The 20499-nt window shown below is 43.0% G+C and overlaps 1 protein-coding gene across 2 annotated transcripts in view; it reads right to left on the bottom strand.

Annotated features, from left to right (window-relative positions):
• Positions 1-20499, bottom strand: part of FHIP1A (FHF complex subunit HOOK interacting protein 1A) — a 264702-nt gene that overhangs the window by 9048 nt on the left and 235155 nt on the right. For both annotated transcript variants that reach the window (XM_007999990.3, XM_007999992.3), the window contains 4 exons: positions 14470-14660; positions 10636-11772; positions 4802-4980; positions 4347-4485 (listed from right to left, as the gene is read on the bottom strand). In XM_007999990.3, coding sequence (XP_007998181.1) covers positions 4347-4485; positions 4802-4980; positions 10636-11772; positions 14470-14660 — 1646 coding nt within the window. The remainder of the gene's footprint in view (positions 1-4346; positions 4486-4801; positions 4981-10635; positions 11773-14469; positions 14661-20499) is intronic.

Genomic DNA, 20499 nt, shown 5'->3' with positions numbered 1-20499 from the left:
CCACTTTCCTGCTTTAAATATCCTTTTAGATTAAGACTTATCACAGCTTTAATGCCATAAAGAACTGGAAAAGTTGCTGAGAATCTGTCTTCTGCTACCTTTCAGCAGAAATTCATGCCCCGGCAACAGAGTGAGCATAAAAGTGTTGATATCACTGAGGTACATGTCAACCTTGGAGAGCACTCCTTCTCATCCCCAACCATAGCTCAGGCCCTGTCACTCTCCAAAGCACCCAGCAAAGCTCACAAAGGAAGCTGGCCTGCATTCCAATGGGGAATGGGACACTGTGGACACTACTCCCAACCGAGACCTGCACTGCTCATGCTGGTTCCTCCACCTGGAATTCCCTGCCCCATTTCTCTGCTCACCTAAATCTTACTAGCCTTAGGGGCATTATTAGTATAGTGGTTAAGACCACAGAGTCCCACTTGCTGGCTGACTTCAGGCAAGTTGCTTTACCTCTCTGTACTTCGATTTCCTCACCTGCCAAAAGCTCACAGAGTTGTTATAAGGATTAAATAAGTCAATAGGTATAAAGTACACAGGGACCTCTGAATGGGTGTCAGCTACCACATCATCCTCATCAGTACAGTTGCCACCAAGTTCACAATGAATTTCCAGTTTCCTGCCCCCAGAATGCATTCCTATAGTCTTTATGCCTTCCTCTGCCCTCTACCCAAACAGTCTCATTCTAGCTTCCTCTCCATGTTATTGACCAACTAAGGCCTGCATTGCCCTTCAGCCTCACATTGTTTATGTTTTATCTCCTCTACTAGACTCCAACCTTTCTCAGGGCTGAGCCCTTTCTGATAACATGTCTTTAGCAACCTCTAACACACTTCTATATTCATAGTAGGAGCTAATAAATATTTGCTGAATGAATGAGTGAAGGAACTGATCTCATCAGTCTTCCCTACTCCTGATGCTCCCCGCGGCTGCTCATATTCCTCATCTCCCCATTCTCCTTCAAATTCATTCATTCTCTTCTCCCCTAAAAAGGGGTTTTGTGATTCATTTATCTAGCTTGAGCTGTGAATAAAAAGTGTCATTGCTAAGGCTCATTTACTCAGTATGAATCCAAGAATCAGAACTGTCTTCACTAACGAAGACAGGAGAACACCCAGTGAGGGAGACCAGGGGCTGGCCAGGAGATCCATAGCACAATTCCATCAGCGGCTGCAGCATGTTGACCCGGGCTCCCCTCCGGGGTCTTGGCCTTTCAGTGTGTCACCAAGCACCATCAAATTCTCCATTCGAAAGCAAGTAGACCCGAGTTACGGTCCCTACCTGGCCACCAGCTCATCACAGAATGTCTCAGTATCCATCTCTGTAAACTGGGGACATTACCTACCTGATCTCCCTTCTAGAATTAGTGCCCAGTAAAAGATCTCTGAACATAAGTAAATACAGTGAACTGTTACTCTGTGGTTTGGAAAGTATTTGAGTAGAAAGAGAAAGGCCTGGCAAGTGGCTGAATCTCAGACACCAACAGCCTCAAGAATAATAATGTGGAACTGGGAACAGGACATCCGCTTGCTCTGCAGCAGCGGCCACACAGACTTTCACCGCTGTTGGAAGCATTACTGAGAAGGCTCGTTTTTCACCGGGGCTGCCAGGAGGCGAAGGGAGTGCAGGGCCTGCATGATGGAGCAGCTCTGGCTGCAGGCGCCTGAGTTACGCCCCTCATAAAAGGGTCCAACAAGCATGCACGAGCACCTGAAGAAAAAGGCAGGGCGGAGGGAAGTATAAATAAATGTCAGAATTAGGAATGGCTTCTGAAATGTTGCCCTGGGTCTGAAAAGCTGCAACAGAAGGTTTTCAAGACTAATACTGGGAAGATTTCAGAAGTGAGGAGAGAGATAGGTTATGTGTTCATCTCCCCGGCAGCAGTATTAGGCAAAGGGCAGAGCACGCAGACACTTGGACCAGGCCCATTACCATAATTCTTCATTGTAAACTGCTCTGCATCCCAGTGAGAACAGGCCTCCCAGATTTGAATCATTTATAGGAAATCACGTCACAGTAAATGCTTCAGAAGTCATCTTTGTATAAGGGGACAGGAAACTCTCATTCTGTCAGTTAAAGATGCTTTAAGTGGGGGAAGAGTATGACTTGGCTAACCTGGAAAAGTTAGAAAGTTAATCTAAAAAAACTCAAGTAAAAGAAAAGTATTATATCCAGAGAGAAGATTCTTACAGGTCAAAGCCCTGGAGTGTCACAGACCTTGCTTAAGGAACATGGAACCCAGCTAACTAATTTGACAACCTTAGGCAGTGAGAACAAGTTCCCCAGGCATATATTTTGCAATCATGGTCTCCAGATATTCTGAAGCCAGGATAAGCCCAAGGTGTGAGTGACCCTCACCCTTTCCCTGAATGTGGGGGTTAAGGCTCAGTGTACCCTGAGTATCTGGTGTACCTCAGTGTATGTAGGTTGGTCAATGTGTACACTCGTCTCTGAATTAGCTAAGATGGACTCAGGCACTTGAGTTTCACGATCCTGGCTGAATACCCTGGACCTCTAATTTTGGCTTCCTTAATGAAAATGAAGCTAATGGTACCTTTTTTGCCCTTTTCAGAGTGCTATTTGATAATGAAAATTGACCGCCTGAGAAAGCACCTTATAAACTGTAAAATACAATGAAGACTAGGCCTTGTCTAGGAGGCTACAGAATGCCCACAACTTGTTGCAGCTCTTCCCATCAAGCGGTAGGGTTTTTGCTCCATTCTTCAATCTGCGCTGGCCCTGTGTCTTGCTTTGGCCAACAGAATGCTGTAGAATGGACCTTACATAAGCTCTGAGTCTGAGCCTCTAAAGATTTTCTGTGCTTCTGCTCTCACTCTTGGAATCCTATTAACTATGACATGGACCAGCCTGGGCTACTCTGCTGGATGGTTAGGAACACCCCCATCACCCTCATCACTCCAGCCAACAGCCACAGATGTGAGGCTATCCTAGACATCCAGCCACCCACTGATGGCAGCCACACAAGCGAGTCCAGGCAAAATCACCCTGGCCCAGATCAGCAAAACACCCAGATGACCACACAGATTCATAAGCAATCATAAATGGCCTTGTGCTAAGCCAGTGAGTTTCTGCAGTGGTTTATTATACTGGTAACTGGTGCACCTTCTCTCGCGGGGTAGGTGGCAGCAACATGTGCCCTGTTCAGGAGGAACACAGCTCACACACTGACCACCCGTGTGTCTAAGGAGGCCACGTGGCACCTGAAGTCCACCTTCCCACAGAGGTGCCGGGGCCTCTCCCTCCATGAACACCTTTGCCTGCTCTTCTCAAAGTCCAACAGCCTGAAGCCCGGCTCCTCACTTTACCAGTGGCACATAGCCTACCTTTCTTTCAAACCCTACCTTGCAGTACCCTAAGGGCTCATCACAACCCAACTTCTGGCTTCAGCTAGAAAGCACCTAAGAGATGGAGAACAAATCCTTCATTGAAAAGTCAAGCGACATTGGGCCTGTGAGGTAAAGCAACCAAGATCAAATAGCTGCACATTGTTCATAGCTCTCTCCATTGTTCATCTGCCACAAGGAAGCCTGATTGGTCTGTGTGTGGAAAAGTAAAAGCCAGTGCAATATGTGGCATTCCTACTTTGCTCCTACCAAGGCCTAAGTTACAGCTCAGGGGACAATGGTCAGCAAATCGGTCCAACCAGAGCTTAGATAAGGTAAAGCAGCAGTGGTGCTCCCGGGCCTGGCCAGCCATTCTCAGCGCTCCTACTAGTACCGACCCATCCCCTGCCCCCACTCCTCACTCTGCCAGGGCCCTGGCCTAACGCCTCCTCTAGAGCTCATAAAAAGGCACTCTGAGAGGTTTTAGTCTGGGCATAAACTTTACTTCTCACAGTCCAAACCGTTTTTTTGTTTTGTTTTTTGTTTTACCTCCTAGGGCCCTAAAGCACACTTATTTTTGGCCCAAGAGCCTCTGAAAACATAATAAAGAGAACACATGCCCTCCTCAGGACAGGGCTGCCCAAAAAAATGGCTCGGAGAGTGCACATAATGCCTCTTTCTGGCCCATGTGTGCTGTGTGATTTATTCTAGCCTGATAATACCCTACACGTCAGCTCCTTCCAGGCACCACTCTCAGTTAAAAGACCAAATCCCCTCTAGACCCTCCACAAAGGAAACAGGCCAGGTGTGAGCAAGGGAGACCTTTCTTTAGGATTAAGAATGTGAAGAGGTGGTTCCTCCCTGTTGCATAAAAATGAAAATATCTGAATGCTTCTAGGATCCAGAAGCCAGTGCAGCGTCTGTGAACTGAGGCCAGTAGGCTAGGGACGTGGAGGAGGAATTTAAGGAGGGGTGCTGTGGAGAAACCTGGCTTACCTTTGGTTAGTGCCGCAGGGGTCATATCAGACATGTCCACACGGAAGAGCAGGTATTGCTGGGCTTGTATGAGGAGTCCTGGGAAGTCTCTCTCCACAGAGGCAAACTGTTCAATCTTGTTTTTCACAGATGCAAGGACCTGTCAAAACAGCATTACTGATGTTAATGCCTCACCATGAAATTCCACTCTCAGTTATCAATATATCTTGCAGGTACAACCCTCATTATGGGAACTATTATGATGTTAGACATTGGCTCATTTTTAACTGCCTGGGTGTTCTGCGTAGGGCACCCTCAAAACATCGAACCAAATGAAGCTCTACAGTTTGTTTAGAATAAACTACACAGTGAGCTTAATAGGACAGGGAAGGAAAGCAAATGAATTAGAGCAGAGATGCCCTACAAATTAGCACCCACAAAATCAACAGGTATGGATGTGGGCTCAGCTAACATACCTGATAGAGAGAGCGGACGCTTGGCTGGAAGACCATGTTGGTGTTGAGCAGAAAGGAGCGCAGGAGTGGCTGGGGGTAGCTGGCTAGCTGAGTAATGATCCCAATAAGCAGCAAATTAACATGTAAAGAGTTCTCCAGCATGTTCTCCAGCTTTGACAGGACCACGCTGATGAATGGGCCTGCAGGAAGAACATAAGGCTTCAGGGCTGGCTGGGCTCACACAGATGCCTTTCCCTGACAACGGCAGAACCATCGGTGCCACAGCTCCCAAACCACCACGGGCCTGCAGGTGCAAGCCAGACAGCAAATACGGCCAAGTTTTCTCCTGCCTCGAGACCAAAACAGAAAACAAACCACCACGGCAAAAAGAAAACAGAAAAATAGGCATGGCTACTGACATTTTGACTCCATGAGCAGTTTTGATACTTATTAAAATTATCACAGACCTCGAAAAAAAAACCAAATAATTTAACTTTTTAAAATTAAAATATGCTTTTCTACATTGTTCCTGTATTTCTTGGGGCTGCCAGTGCTTAACACATGACAGCCATCATCTCATGATGCACAGACTATATGGACTGTAGCGTTTCATGTAAGCACCAGAGGCCATTGAAAGTCTTAGTAACAAAACATCTGTGTAAAAAACACCAAAAATGCACAAACTATGTTTATCAAATAGCAACACTGAGAACAGGGGTTGTCGATCCTGAACAAGCACACTGAGAAAAATTTGGTTTTGTCAAGTGTTGTAATGTGGAACAATAAAAAAAAAATAGGTGAGAGGTGGAGGAGCGCCTGGTTATAACCTTAGCAACTCAGTAACCACACCTGAATTTTCAGAGGAGAGAGAAAAGGGTGTCAGTTTGGGGAGATATAGTTCGCTGTGTCATAGATTTCTTAAAAAAGAAAATCTGTATGACTACAAAAGCAGTCATTGAAAAAAAGCAGTTAAAAAAATTAGTCATGCAAAAGCAGTCCATTAAAAAAAAAAATAGGCAAAATGAAGTTTCTGCTACTTTGGGTCACTAGAAAATTAATATGCTTTGAGTTCACTGAGAGCAGGGAAAACCAAAAATAAATCTGGCATTAATAAACTTACTTGAAGATACTTTAAATTTTTACCATAAAAGTGTTCTGTTAAACACAATCAATGAGAATTTTGCATTTCCCTTGGTGGAGCTATTGATGATGCTACTAAACCATGACATGTTTATAACAAAAGTACACATCCCTTGATAAATAAGCCATGCCTTATGAAGATGTCACCAACATTACAAAAACATACTTCATCACAAGATGCTTCATTCAGAAGCCCTGGTAGCATAAGAGAGTAAAACCCTTTGCAAGGAACAGAAGCTCTGTGTGTAGAATGGGAACACCAAACTGAAACCTTTACCACACAGGGGAGAAAGGGAGTAACTGCAAAATCTCTGTCTCCAGGAACACCGAGGATGTCTCTAAGGGATCTCAACACAAGAGGCACCATCCCCTCACGTGTGGCATTTAGCCTCAACTTTCCCATCCTTGGGATGGGAGGCAGAGGTCTTTAGTCACTTTCCATGACATAAGAGGTCAATGAACTCTTCAGATAGAGACTCCTTGGAGATGCTTACAAACAACTGGGAGACTTTGCCAAACACATCTGGAAACTCTGGATAGGGACCCCAGTTTGAAAGCAATGAATGGTTTTCTCATAAAGAATCCCAGAAATGTCAATGGTAACTCTTAAGGCATCGCAACACAATTCTGGCTTTCCAGGTAGATATAGAGGGGGAAGGCTGCTGTCCTCAGCTTCTTCTCACCTGCTCCCCTACAGTCCCTGGCTCAGCATCTATTTCCTTCCAGATGGAGAAAAGCAGGTGAACTGAGACATACTTAGGTGGCCAGAGTCTTCTGTAAAACATATGACCCTAAAATGATCCCTCAACTTCTCTTCCCCAGTCCCAGACTGTGCCTGGCCACATCCAGCCATCCTACAAACTCTAAACTGCTGACCATGCAGTGACCAGGGGAGACCGTCCACAGGACATCACTACTATAAGGGGTGAGGTGTGGTGGGAGGGTTCCCACAAGCTTGAATCCCATGCCCTGTGGAGAGGAAGATCATGTCATTATTGACCTATGTGAATAACGGACTATTATTAGGTCAAGGCCAGTAGACTGTAATGATACAAATGGAGTCCACTTTGACATTCTAATTACTGTCCGCTAATGAAATGACTCATCACTTGGGCGTGTGCAATAAAAAATGTGTTAAAACTTTCAAATTCCTACTTTATTCTTAGTTTCTAGCACTACAAAAAAAAAAAAAAAAAAAAAAAATTCCTGCTTAACAAAAAGTGCGTAGGGGGATCTGGTAAGCAGCCGAAAATCGAGACTCAGCACAATTCAGGAAGCTGCAGGTGTGTCTGGAAGACAGCGGTTTTATTTTCTTCCCACATCTCCTAGGAGCACACATAGACTCCCCGCCTCACAAAGTATTACATTCTTCAAAGTCACTGAGACAATCTCCACTGCGCCTCCTGTCATCCACTCACGGCTCTCCCCTGTTCCCCTGCCTCTGTCGAACCTGCACCCTCTTCCTGCACTTCCCCTGTCCAAGAATGGAGCAGCCGTCGATTCTGTGCCTCCACTCAGCAAATTCTACCCTGGACATATCTCCTGATGTGGACCTGAAGCTCCACCTCCCCTGCTCCACTGCCTGAGGTCAGTCTCATTTCTGATCTGGACTCCAGCAACAGTATTTCTATGTTAAGAGAGATTTCATTTAATTATTATTGAAAACAGTTATTAAGCACATCCTATCTGCCAGGCAGTGTGCTGAGCACTTTTCATGTATCAACTCACTCAAGATTCAAAACAACCCTAGGAAGTATATTTATTATTTATCCCCATTTAAAGAGGAGGCAGAATGCTAAGTGAACCCAGCTTTGAATAATAGAATTTTAATTCTCACCACCTGTTCCAGTGCTCTTACCCAACACATTATCTTGCCTGCCAAGGAGAGAGAGAGAGAGGCAGAAAGAGAGAGAGACCTAGCATTTTTAACAATACACCCTGGAGACCACACCTCATATCAACACATACAGAGCTGTCCCATCTCAGGACCACAAAACATTAGATTGCCGGGGTGTTGCACAAGCAAATCAGTCTCCCACTGGTGGGTATTTGGGTTGTTTCCAGTCTTCTTCTATTCTAAACAATGCTGCAATGAACATCCTTGTATGTACACCTCAGCACACAGTGTGAATACAGCTCTCAGGACATTCCTAGAATTACTAGATTACTAATTACTAGTAATTACTAATTACAGAATTACTAGATAAAGGCACTGGCACGTTCTGAATTCTGACACGGCAATAAGGGTGTCTCACTTGTTTTTCCTGGCACCAACCTCTCCCCACTCCAGTGCTCGGCCCACACTCCTACCAAAGCTGGCCTTTTCAGATCCAGTCACATCATTCCTCAACTTTATACTCCAGGGGCTTCTTCAGTTCCAGGGCACAAGGTTTCCATCCCTCGGCTTGGCCCAAAGGCCCTCCATAAGCTGGCACCAACCAAGCTTTCTGCCTTTCTCTCCCACCTCCCCACCCCACATAATCCATGCGGTCATACCCCACAGGCTGGCAGGCTCTTCAGTCTCCTCCTGCTGTCTCCTCTGTCTGGACTATCATTCTCACCTGCTTTCACCTGGGGACTTCCCTGCACTGTCCACGCCTCTTCTCTCTGAGGCCATTCCCACTCCCCTCACTGGGTTCCCACTGGACTTGGCATATGACAACTAATCATGCATTTCCCACTAAGAGAGTACACTTCTTTGTTGGGGTCTCCTCTGAAAGTCTGTGAATTCCTTTAATGTTGTGTCCTTATTTCCTAGCATAGCACCTGCCAAACATCAGGGGATCAATAAAAGATTGCTGAACACATGAATAAATAAAATTAGACAAATGGAATGCTTTGATTTTGCTGGGAAGTGAACTCATTTCAGTGGAAATCAGATGCCCTGGAGAGAAGAAGTTAAGCCTAATGCTACAGAACACACTCAGAAGTGCAGAAACTATAAAGCAGACATACATGGAAAGAGAGATGTTTCCTAAAGCTGAGTACAAGGTTCAAAAGAGGAAAAAGGAAGGTTTTAGTGACAATTACCTGTATGTATCAAAGAGCTTGCAGTATGTTTTGTCAGTTCTCAGGTGTATAATATGTAAAATATTGATGTTATTTAATTGGGTGTTGGATTCGCTTTTTTTTTTTTTTTTACCTTGCCCTGAGCTATACTTTCTTTCCTCTATTTACACATTTCCCAGGAATGAAGCTCCTCTGTAAGAAAGCTGGAATTCTGAAGAATAATCTTCATGGCCATGGGTAGCCCAGATGTCCTACGAGAAGGCAAGCTGTGACATGCCAAGTTACTGCTGCCCTTTCCCTCCAAGTGAACTCTTCCAGCTCCCCCTTCCCTGTCCCCCTTATCAACTGGGAAAAGTGAGATTATCTAATCCATTTTACTTATGATTGACTGACTGATTGAATTTTAATTAAAACTCATTCACACTGAAACGTTATCTCAACCAGAACCGCAAGCCTTTAATTGTGGAATTAAAAGCTTTCTTCCTATATATACAAGTCTTCAGGCATCAGTAAATAGATGAATAAATATTGGAGGAGGAGGCTGAAAGAGCTCCTTGAAATCACATAAGCCTACTTGGCTGGCTGGACCAGAAGGCAATCTGTTTTCATCTATTTTGGGTTACTCCAAGAGGTAGGAGCACAGTCCCTCCTCACCAAGCTTCTCCAGGGAGCTACCTGTCATAAAATGAATAATGACCTCCCAGTATCTCATTCAGTCCTCACTGGAGCAAACGGAAGGCCTGGGATGCTAAGGCCCACATGCTGCTAAATGCTAGAGCCAGGACTCAACCCCTGACCTGGCTCCAAGACCACTGTCGCCCTCCGTTGCTACTATCTTCCAGCCCCTCTCCTTGCTACCTAAACACCATCCAGTGGTCCCACCCTTGCCCTCCCTGGGCTTAGTGAGCCATCTCATCTATGGCGATTCCCATTGCACCATGATTTGTAAATGCAGATTTTGTTGGCTAATATTTAATGATGTTTTCTATCATAAGTACTCAGCCCAATCTGCCTGTCTGTAAATCCTATCCTATCCCTTTACCTCTTGCAAGATTTCTACCTGTGGCTGGTGGTGTATCATTGAACACACACACTCTTTCAAAGCACTCTTAGTTGATGTGGGTCCACTCTACTTATTTTTGGATAAAGATTTTGTGATTCTCTGAAATGAGCTCCCAGGCAAAGGCACAGCTAACCCCAATGCCTCTGATGTGTACACAGCTACTGTCACCCAACAAGGACTCTGAGCACCTATTCTGTGCTCTGTTCACTCTTCCAGTGCTAGAGATAGAGCTCCACCCTCACAGAGCATGCATTCTACTCGGGGAGACAGTCATTTGTTAAAAATAAATGTAAATAAGTGTTAAGGAGAAAAATAAGTTAGTTACACTAGAATGAATTAAGTCATTAAATAAGAAGTCTGGATTCTTGTGTGGTTTAATCAGCCCTACTATTTTAACACTGACATATCAAAAGAAGTTACTAAGTAATAAAATCTAACCCCTAGCTTGAGAAATAAATAAGATAATCGTTGCAAGAACGGCAAAATAAAAATAAAGTCACCCCTCTGCTCTTGACAAAAATATTTTCAGCCCTCTGTTAGACAAACCGATCATATTCCTTACCTTTGCCTACCTTACTTTCCTGTTCCAATACATATAAGTACTTTCAAAAGCAGAAACCACAAAGCAATGTAAGATGGTCACCTGTGAATGGGGTGCTTTGAGTCCTCACAGGATGGCGACTGGCAAAGACAGCCTCATCTCTCCCCACAAACGGGGAAAGCACAGTCTCTACAGCAGGTGTCTCCGCTATAAAAGAGTCAAAGTCATCCTCCTCCTCTTCTAGCTCCTTCTTCCCCTCCTCCTCCTTTTCTCCTTTGCTCTCTTCTTCCTTCCCTTCTTCCTCCTTAGTGAGAAGCAAGGGATCAGGTGTGGGGAAATTCTGTTCCATCAAGCCCTCGGCGCTGGAATCCAGCTCTTTAATGATTTGATCATACTGGGCAATGAGATCCTCGCTCTCCGGGTTGGCGGCCGTCAGGTTAGAGCTGTCCTCTGCCTCAGGGGCAGGGGATGCTAACTCTGAGTTGGATTCTGTGGCTGCTTCAGGTTCCCTCTCTTGCTTTGGCTCCATGGGCTCACTGTGAAATGGGTCTGAATTGTCCCTACTGCACTCCTCCTCTGAATCTGTCTCTGGCTGGGTGCTGAGGAGGGAGCCATTGTTGATGGGAACACTCTGAACTTCAGCCTGGGCTTCAGCTGGTGGCCTAGCAGCTTCCTCCTGAGAATCCTTCACATCCTCAGAGTCCTTCTCAGCACACAGCCTGTACACCATCACATCATCCTGAAAGTCCGACTCTTCTATGTAGGACCCTTTGAAGAGCAGGATGGCATTCTTCTTCATCTCCTGGATGTGTTTTGGGGGATCGATGGGTGCCGGGGGGCGTGAAACCTCCAGATCATCATAAGGCCCTGGGGAGCCCACGTCAGCCCCTGAGGAGATTCCAGTGTCATAGCTGTCATCCCATTCCAGCTCTGTCTGGCTCTTGTCCTTTCTGGGAGCCAGCTGAGGTCCCGTCTTCCTGGGGAGTTGTTGCGGGAGCCCGAACACAGGGCAGGCCGAGCTCACACTGCCCTCCTCCGTCAGACCCTGGAGAAACGTCTCAGGGTCGGGGGAGTCGCCATCATACAGGGCGGACCAGACACGGCAGTCCCTCATGCAGCGGAGGATGTTGGTGTGGGCCTCCCACAGATACTGCAGGTAGCTGATGTCCAAGGCTTTCCCATACTCCACAATGCAGGCTGACTGGGAGAATGCTTCAGGGAATGGCCACTCCACAGGCCCTGCACAGGAGGCAGAGGTCCATTAGAACAAGGGAGGTGTGGGGACAAAGGTCGTGGATGGGGGTGTGATCCATTTAGGCTAAGACTGTGTCTTGCCAGCTACTTTGGGTCTAATTATATCTGATTAAACAACCCCTGAATAATATGGTTAGATTGTAAGAAGGAAAGATTAATAATAGAAACTCTACACTCACAGAAGATAGAAAACCAATATAGCCAGTCAATAGTGGCTATAGCCAATGGAAATCTATTATCTGGTACGAGTCATTAGAGAAAGAAGAGCTGATGACAGCAATCTCTCAGGTTGTTGAGAGGATTAAATTAGGTAATACACCTGATATAGTACCTGCCACAGAGTAATAACCTTAAAGTTTTTTACTTTGAATCTAAAGTGGAAGGCTGATAATCCATGAATTTGAGAACCAGACTTTTTGTAGAAAAATCCTGGGTTTTTAGAAAAGCCTATTAACTCATTCTGCCTTCCTGGGGACTATCGAGGATGTTGATATTATCAAATGGTCTCCTAAAGTAAAATCATATTCACTACAAAAGTCATTTTAACCTAAGAATGCTGCTCATGTTACCATGACTGCCTTTGATGTTACAAGTTCCAACTTCACTACTGAAATAGCTGTGAAAATATCTTCCTATAAGTTTACATTTTCCCTCAAAAGAAAAAGACTGAGGGAAAAATATATAGTCTATCATTTCTTAAACATCTAGTATGCTGCAGGTGCTTTATCAATGCTATCTAAGTTAATTCTCCCAATGATCCTGTATGGTAGATATTATTTTCTCCATTTTCAGATAAAGAAATTGAGGCTCAGAGATGAAAGAATGCCCAACCCAAATTGTGGAAGAGCCACAATTCAAGCACAGGCAATTTCACACTGACCTCCATTCTTTCTTCAGTGCCACATCTTTGCAAGTCTCACGTCTCTTCATGCTCTAAATCTCTACCAGACTGGGTCAGAATTGAGCCTTTAAGGATACCCATTTCCAGGGCATTAGGGTAGACATAATTCATATTTTACAGCTCTACTGCTAAAATGTTAGTGTTTATCTCTTATCTATGTTATGTAAAAAGACATCAAATACTACTACTAGCAATATGTATTGTGCACTTACTACATGCCAGGCAGTCTTCTAAGAGCTTTACATGTCTTCACTTGCTTTCCTGAGAATAACCCTTTGAAGTAGGTACTATTTTACAGATAAGAAAAAAGATTTAGAAAACTTAAGTAATTTGCCCAAGAAAGTAGTAGAACCAAGACACAGAACCAAGATGCAGAACCTGAATCTTGGCTCTGCTACTTTCTTGGGAAAATTATTTACCCCTGTACAGTAATTACTCTGGCTAGCTAGCTAGCTATGTCACCACACATCCATTAGGGCATTTATCTGCTGTAAGGCAATTCCAGAGGCAGGAGAGTAGAAAGAACATGGAATCTGGAACCAGAGAACCTACTTAGCTGTATAGCCATGAACAAGTCAATTCCTCTCTGAGTTTGTTTATTCATCTGTAAAATGGGAATACTACCTTCTTCGAAACATTAAAAGTGATCACACAGAGAAAGAAGTTGGCAAGTTATGGAGAATCATAGGTTTAACTTGAATTTTGAATTCTGAGGCAAGGCTAGCCACAGAATCATTCTTGAAAAAATCTTCATAGTAAATTTAGAAAAGACATCAATTTTTAAATATGTTTTTAAAACAACTTTTAGGTATGAAAATATAAAATATCCATACTAACTTGCCTAATAGGAAAATACAATTAAATTACATAAATTACTAATTTCCATGCATCTTCATATAAAGACAAAGAATCAGTAAGACAACCTTAATTTCTACAAATTACATTAATATCAAACATACTGACATTTTCTTAGTCAAGTAACCCAGCTTTTAAATACACTTTAAGAAAATTATAGCTGGGTGGACAGAATGACATTGTTGGGGTGGATATCAGAATACAAACTGGAAATGCTTGACTCAACACCAGGACTGGGGATTTCCTAGTAGTCACAGGACATGCAGAACGTTCCTGAATTGAAACATCCATATGACCATCAAAGATACACAAATGCCCCCTTGCTCCAGCTGCCTGCCAGAGAGCCACGGTTGACAGAGATGGTCATTTCAATTTTGCTTGTGTGAGGTGAACCGTAGCTGGCAAATAGCACCGAGCATCATAACCCCTGTAAAGTGTTTATGGCAGCCTTCCTCACTAGGTCAATCAAATGCATGCGATTCCACTGTCATATCACAAATTTCAAGTTTTATAGTGATATACAATAATATGTAAATCCTTATGACAGATTTCTATAAGTGGCTCATTTTAGAAATTAAAATAAGGGCTGATTCTGTCTCAGTAATAGCCATCTCCACACCTCTCACCCCTGTCTTGTTTCCGAAGACAAGCTAGCACACGTTTTCACATTTTGACTCTGAGGATCCCACTAGAAAGTCCACATAAAATAAAGATCTGGCAACACTACGTAATGTCTGGGCACGTCAATAAACACTGATTACAACATGTCCATAACTCCTTACAAAGCAGAACAGGATCCCAACTAGTCATTCATAAAAGAAATGGGACACACTACATAATTCCCTGTCCACCCAAAGGGACACACATCCCACAGCGAGATGAAATGGCATCCTTTGGTTTAAAGATCATCACTAGCGAGTTCCTACCTGAAGTGTCATGCATACACTTCGACCAGAGAATATAATCCCTCTCTTGGTTCCCCAGCGTCAGAGTGATCCCGCTGGAGCAGCAGACAGGAGTCAAGGCAAGCAGCTTGGCCGCAGAAACAGAGTAACAGTCTCTCTCCTTCACAGCCCACCTCTGACTCAGCATCATGTGATTGCAGGGGATCAGATACCTAAAATGACAAAAAGAACCAGTGTTTGGTCTCTGCAATGTCTTGAACCATTACTGGGACTAACTAAGCCATAACAGGGACTCCTTGTGGCCAGAGGCAGACTCATCCTCTCCCAGCTCTCAACTGATCATCTCATCAGCCACCAGGGTTTACTCCCTAGCTTAATTTCTTCTGAAAGAACATCCTCTTTACAAAGTACTTAATGTTCTTTACAATTTAGTCTCCAGGAACTTCTGCATCTCTTAAATGATCCCTCTTCACTTCCATGCCTTTGTGCCCACTGTCACCTTTACCTGGCCTGAGATTTCCCCTTTTCTCTGCCTGACCAATGCCTTTCATTCTACAAAGTCCAGCTTCAGTGTCACCTTCTTTGAGAGGGAGCTAATCCCTCCCTCCACTATGCTCATGGGCCTCTATTAAGCACTATTACCTTGTATCATGATTACTTCAGTGTCTACCTCCTCAATATAATGTGCTACCACAGCAAAGAGTTGCTTCGATCATTTCTCTTATAATCCCAGAAACTCTGGCTCACCGCAGGCACTGAATGGCAGCAGCAAACAACCACTCCATAGTGTAAACCTTTTCTTTACATTCTCCCGGGTGACCAGGAGAAAATATAATGGAAAATGACTCATTGAGGATCACTGGGCCCCATTTCACACAAAACACTTTTGGTTGGTGATCAAAAGCATCTTAGTATCATTATGAACCTGGGGACAAGAAAACCTGAGCAACCATTTCTGACACACCTGGAGCACATCGGTGGGCTTCAAGGCTAGAATAAAGTGTGTTTAAATGACTTCTTTTCTTAACAGGGGAAAAAAACATACTGCTTATTTAAACAAAAATGGAGCAAATGGGATAAAGAACTTATAGCCAGAGCCCAGCATCACATACGTGTGCAGGAGCCAATTACAGATGAGCCCAAGCCCTTATGTGAACAATCACAACCTTTCAGTCAGCCAGCATGTTTTTACTTCTGTATTCGGCATTTGAGAAAGAAACAGTGCAGAGAAAAACAAGATAAGATTAAGCTTTTCATTAAAAAAAGATAAAAAGTACGACTTTCAGGACATGTCTTCAGGCCTGTAAACATTCAACCATCTCCCACACCTCCTGTTGATCCAAATGAGGAAAACCTAAGTTGATATTCACAACTGATCCACTGCAAGAACCAGAGTCAGAGAGGGAAGAAATATTCCGCTCTCTTTGTGCTACTTGATACTGAAGGTTTTAATAATACTTTCCAGGTATGATATGGCAAACTTACCACTTAACCTTCAGTTCTCAGAAAAAGCAAACCATCTAGGTAAGGCGGTCCTCATCCCCTCCTCCCACTGTCCCCATGGGCAGATATATATTGTGAACCTGCTATCAGTAAGAACCAGACACACCCTGCAGGTCTGATGTGGTGGCATCTGTTTTCATAACTGCAGTTTCATTAAAGTAGAAGGTTACAAGAACAAAAAGGAAAGTATGGAACAGGGGGCAAGCCTGCTCTGATTCTTGGTTTAGTTTTGGGGAATTTAGCAATGAGGAAAAATGGATGTTGCAGGCAGAAAATAAAGGAGCTCTTTTCCACAAGGATATCTGTGAGTAGAGATGCTCTGGTAACCAGAAATAACAGGAGAGAGAAGCATTCTCCCACCTCTGTGTGAACCCGCCAGCTGTGAACAAAGCACAGCTGGACCCCAGTGAGCACCCAGAGAAGGCAATGCTGCTCTAGCACCACAGGAAGGTGCTGGGGTGCACAGCAGGAACAGGGGCAGCGGGTTGGGGGGTGGGAAGGGAAGGTAGTAGCAACAAAAGGGATCGGAGCAGGAGAGGGGACCATGGCTGATGCTGCTGTGGCAACCGTGGTGGGAGATTTGTTCATGCATATATGTAAGACTCCTCATTTGGGGGTGGGGTACAGTGCCTCATACCTGCAATCCCAGCATTTTGGGAAGCTAAGGTGGGAGGACTGCTTGAGGCCAAGAGTTCAAAACCAGCCTGAGCAACACAGCAAGATCCTGTTTCTATAAAACATAGAAGAGTTAGCCGAGTGTAGTGGTGTGCACCTGTAGTCCCAGCTAGTCGGGAGGCTGAGGTGGGAGGATCACTTGAGCCCAGGATGTAGAGGCTGCAGTGTGCAATGACTACACCACTGCACTCCAGCCTGGGGGACAGAGTGAGAGCCTGTCTCTAAAAAACAAAAACAGAGAAACAAAAAAGATTTCTCACTTGGTGATCCCTAGAAGTGATGGGTGATACTTTTGTGTTAGGTGGGGGGTTTAGGGGCAGATCCAAGGTTTTCTATGAGGTGGCTGGGGTGAGAGCTGGAAAAACCTGTCCTGTAGCCATTGATGTGAACTCTTCCCATAGGCTGGTGAGGCCTAGAGAAATTCAGATTACACAGGATTTATTGTATCCTTATTTTGGTCATTAATTATTTAAGAAATAAACTGCTTCGATGCTTTTATATACTGCTGGAATAGCAATGACTGCTTATGGCTCAAACTAAGCATATTTTATGATTTAAGTTGATATTCATGGATTTTTATTCTTTGAAGTATTAAAAATGGAACACTGGATCAAAGCTAATAAAGCTATTTATCAAATATCACCAGTGGGTAGCTTGAAACTATATTAGAACAAAGACTTATTGGGGAATTGCAACTTTACAAACACATGCTTTCAGTAGAAACTAAGAATTTTCTTCTGAATAGATCAAATCAAGGGAGATCCCCTACTGGTTGAAAGAGAGAGTCTACGAAACAGGAAATGGGGAGTGTATTCAAATGAATAGCCCGGGGTATTCTGAATGGTGGTTCTCAGAGGTCATTATATTAAGTTAAATAAGCCAGGCACACAAAGACAAATGTCGCATGTTCTCACTCATATGTGGGAGCTACAAAAGTGAATCTCACAGAAGTAGAGAGCAGAATGGTGGTTACAGAGGCTGGGAAGGGAAGGCAGAAGAAGTTAGTTAAGGGGTACAAAAATACAGCTACACAGAGTGCTAGTATTTAATAGTACAGTAGAGAAGTTACAGTTGACAATAATTTATTGTATATTTCAAAATAGATAGAAGAAAATAATTGTAATGTTCCCAACGCAAAGAAAAGATAAATGCTTGACATGATAGATATCCTAATGATCCCGATTTGATTATTACACAGTGCACGCATGTATCAAAATATCATGCGTACCCCAAAAATATGTACAACTATTATACATCAATTTTTAAAAGAAAAGAAAAAAAGCAGTGGTTCTGCTGTATCTTTAAAATGAAGGATCATCCCAGAAGAAAGAATAGAAAAAAAAGACCGTGCCCCTCTGTCTCTGTCTTTTCATCACTCACAGGAAAAGATTAGAAATAGAATTAATGCCAGAATATCCCCAAATGTCAAATATCAAAATGAATTGGCTGCCAATAGCGGAAAAATCACTTATCAATTTAGTATAGGTATTTATCCTCAAACTATCTTTTCATGTATACTATATTTTATTTGAGAATTTAAATTCATGAAACTATAAAAATAATCAGAGACTAATAAATATCTGACTTCAGAGGTCCAGATTTTGCAAAGCCATGCCCCAACACAGAAGGAAAAAAAGAAAAAATATATCTAATATATAAATAAAATATGTATCTCATATATATCATACATATTATCCTCCCTGATTTTCACTATTTCCCCAAACCTCTATAATCCTGGGCCTATTTCTTATTTTCTTGGATATTGGTCATTAAATTAAACCATCATCACTTCTAGAATATTCAGTGACAATCAGCTGATAACAAAGCACACATATTGCCCTATGCTATACTGACCATAAACACAAGCAAAACAAGGCAGTGAAGTACAATGAGCTAAGTGAAGCACTTCTTCTGAGATGATAACTCCAACAATGCACCCATAGACCAAAATCTACAAAGCAATGTTAGTGAATTCAAAAAGATCATTTGTGATTCAAAGAAGTTCTGGCCATATTTCTCCTATTCATTTTCCCCTAGGCTGGCAGGCTTTATGGGTTTTTGGGTTTTTTTTTTTCCTTTCCTCCAGACCCCTAACTCCTATGCAAAATGAAAATGTTCCTGAAGTATACATACAGCTTCTCTTCAGGCAAAACAACCTCTATCTGAACACAACAGGCAAGGCAGTTCATAAACCTGACAATGGACCAGTACTTCTGAAAAAAACTCTCTAACCAGAATATTCAGATATAGCATTCAATGTATTAAGCAATTAAATTTTGTCTCAACTGGGAGGTTCCAGGAGCATGGCAGATATTTGTTACCTCACTGCTTGTCAGCATTTTCTGCCTGCCTTTGGCCTATCATATGTCATATCCATGGAGGTGGACAATTTCTCCTTGGTTTTCTGCTCACTAAAATATCCTGTTTTTGGGGATACCTTATTTCAACTCACTTTTCTGATATTTTGTCAAATGAAGAAACTAGTACCTGTTACAAATGTATCATCATTTTGAAATGTTGGTATTTATGAGTATTTGGGTTGTAACAAAAATTGACATATAGTTAGTATTTATTTATCACATAACAAATACCTTCATTAAACGCAGTCACATAATCTTCATTGCTCTACTGCCTCTCAGATCTGCAAGTTTATCATGTATATTCAAATGACTGCAGTGGCAGTAGCAAACAAAAAGGACAGATTATAAATCCATTTTTTATGTCTCTTAAAATAATGTTCAAATGACTTGAAGAATAAACATTTTTTTATTGGCTTTGCTTTTTGCACAGATTCTAAATCGGGAAAAAATTATTTTCATTAGTTTAAAATGTCCTTTCTAGAAAATTCCCTCCCTTAAATGTGTGTTATACTTTACAGCAGGGGTGTCTAATTTTTTGACTTCCCTGGGCCACACTGGAAGAAGAAGAATTGTCTTGGGCCACATATAAAATACACTAGCACTAATGATAGCTAAAGGAAAAAAAGAATTGCAAAAAAAATCTCATAATGTTTTAAGAATGTTTACAAATTTGTGTTGGGCCCCATACATGCGGCCCGCAGGCCAAAGGTTACAGAATCTTGCTTTACAGCATTTCAAAACATTTTCACAGACATACCACAGTTGATCCTCCCAATAACCTTATGACGTAGCATATTCCAAAACCAAAACAGGCTTAGTCACATCAGCAGTGCAGAAGGAGGAGACCAGGAGCCAGTGGTTTCTTCCATGCCTATTATGTACCCAATCGACTTCTGTGTATGTCCTCTCAGTTTCTCTCCTGGTGGAACCCCTCAAGCAGCACCACAGAATTAGAAACAGAGGAAGTATTCAATTAAGAGTAACTATATTATTATTATTGTCACTATCATCCTCATTAAAGAAACTTAGGCCCAAAGAGCCTAGGACCAGGCAGTCAAGCCCACGTCCTAACCTCAGGTCTAGCACTGGTTTTTTTTTTGTTTTTTTTTTCATTATTCCATTCAGAACTTGTGATAACATAACATTCAGGCACTTCCCTGGGATATTTGTCCTCACCCACCCTAGAAATGACTAGCCCTGACTTGAACATTTATGCATTTCAACCATGAGCTGATCTCTTCATCTTTATAAGGTACAAGTCTGGGTCTCCAGAGAAGCCATTACTGATGCCATCTCTGAGGATACTTTTTTAACACAACCACCACCACTATATGAGCAGTAAAAGGGTGATTAGTGCTCACCTTGTAAAGGTCACTGAATAGCCAGCAAGCAAGAGCTTCCATCACCTGGACTAAATCTGACCTGGTGACCCACAGCTGGGAAGCTCTGCACCTCCAGACCAAGGCCAGGCTTCCAAGTACACTGAAAAAAGACAGCTGGTTTTCCTACCATC

The sequence above is a fragment of the Chlorocebus sabaeus genome, chromosome 7 (assembly GCF_047675955.1).
Source record: "Chlorocebus sabaeus isolate Y175 chromosome 7, mChlSab1.0.hap1, whole genome shotgun sequence".
NCBI lineage: Eukaryota > Metazoa > Chordata > Mammalia > Primates > Cercopithecidae > Chlorocebus > Chlorocebus sabaeus.
Note: the sequence above shows the minus strand (reverse complement) of the source record. Positions and strands in the feature narration are given on the sequence as shown.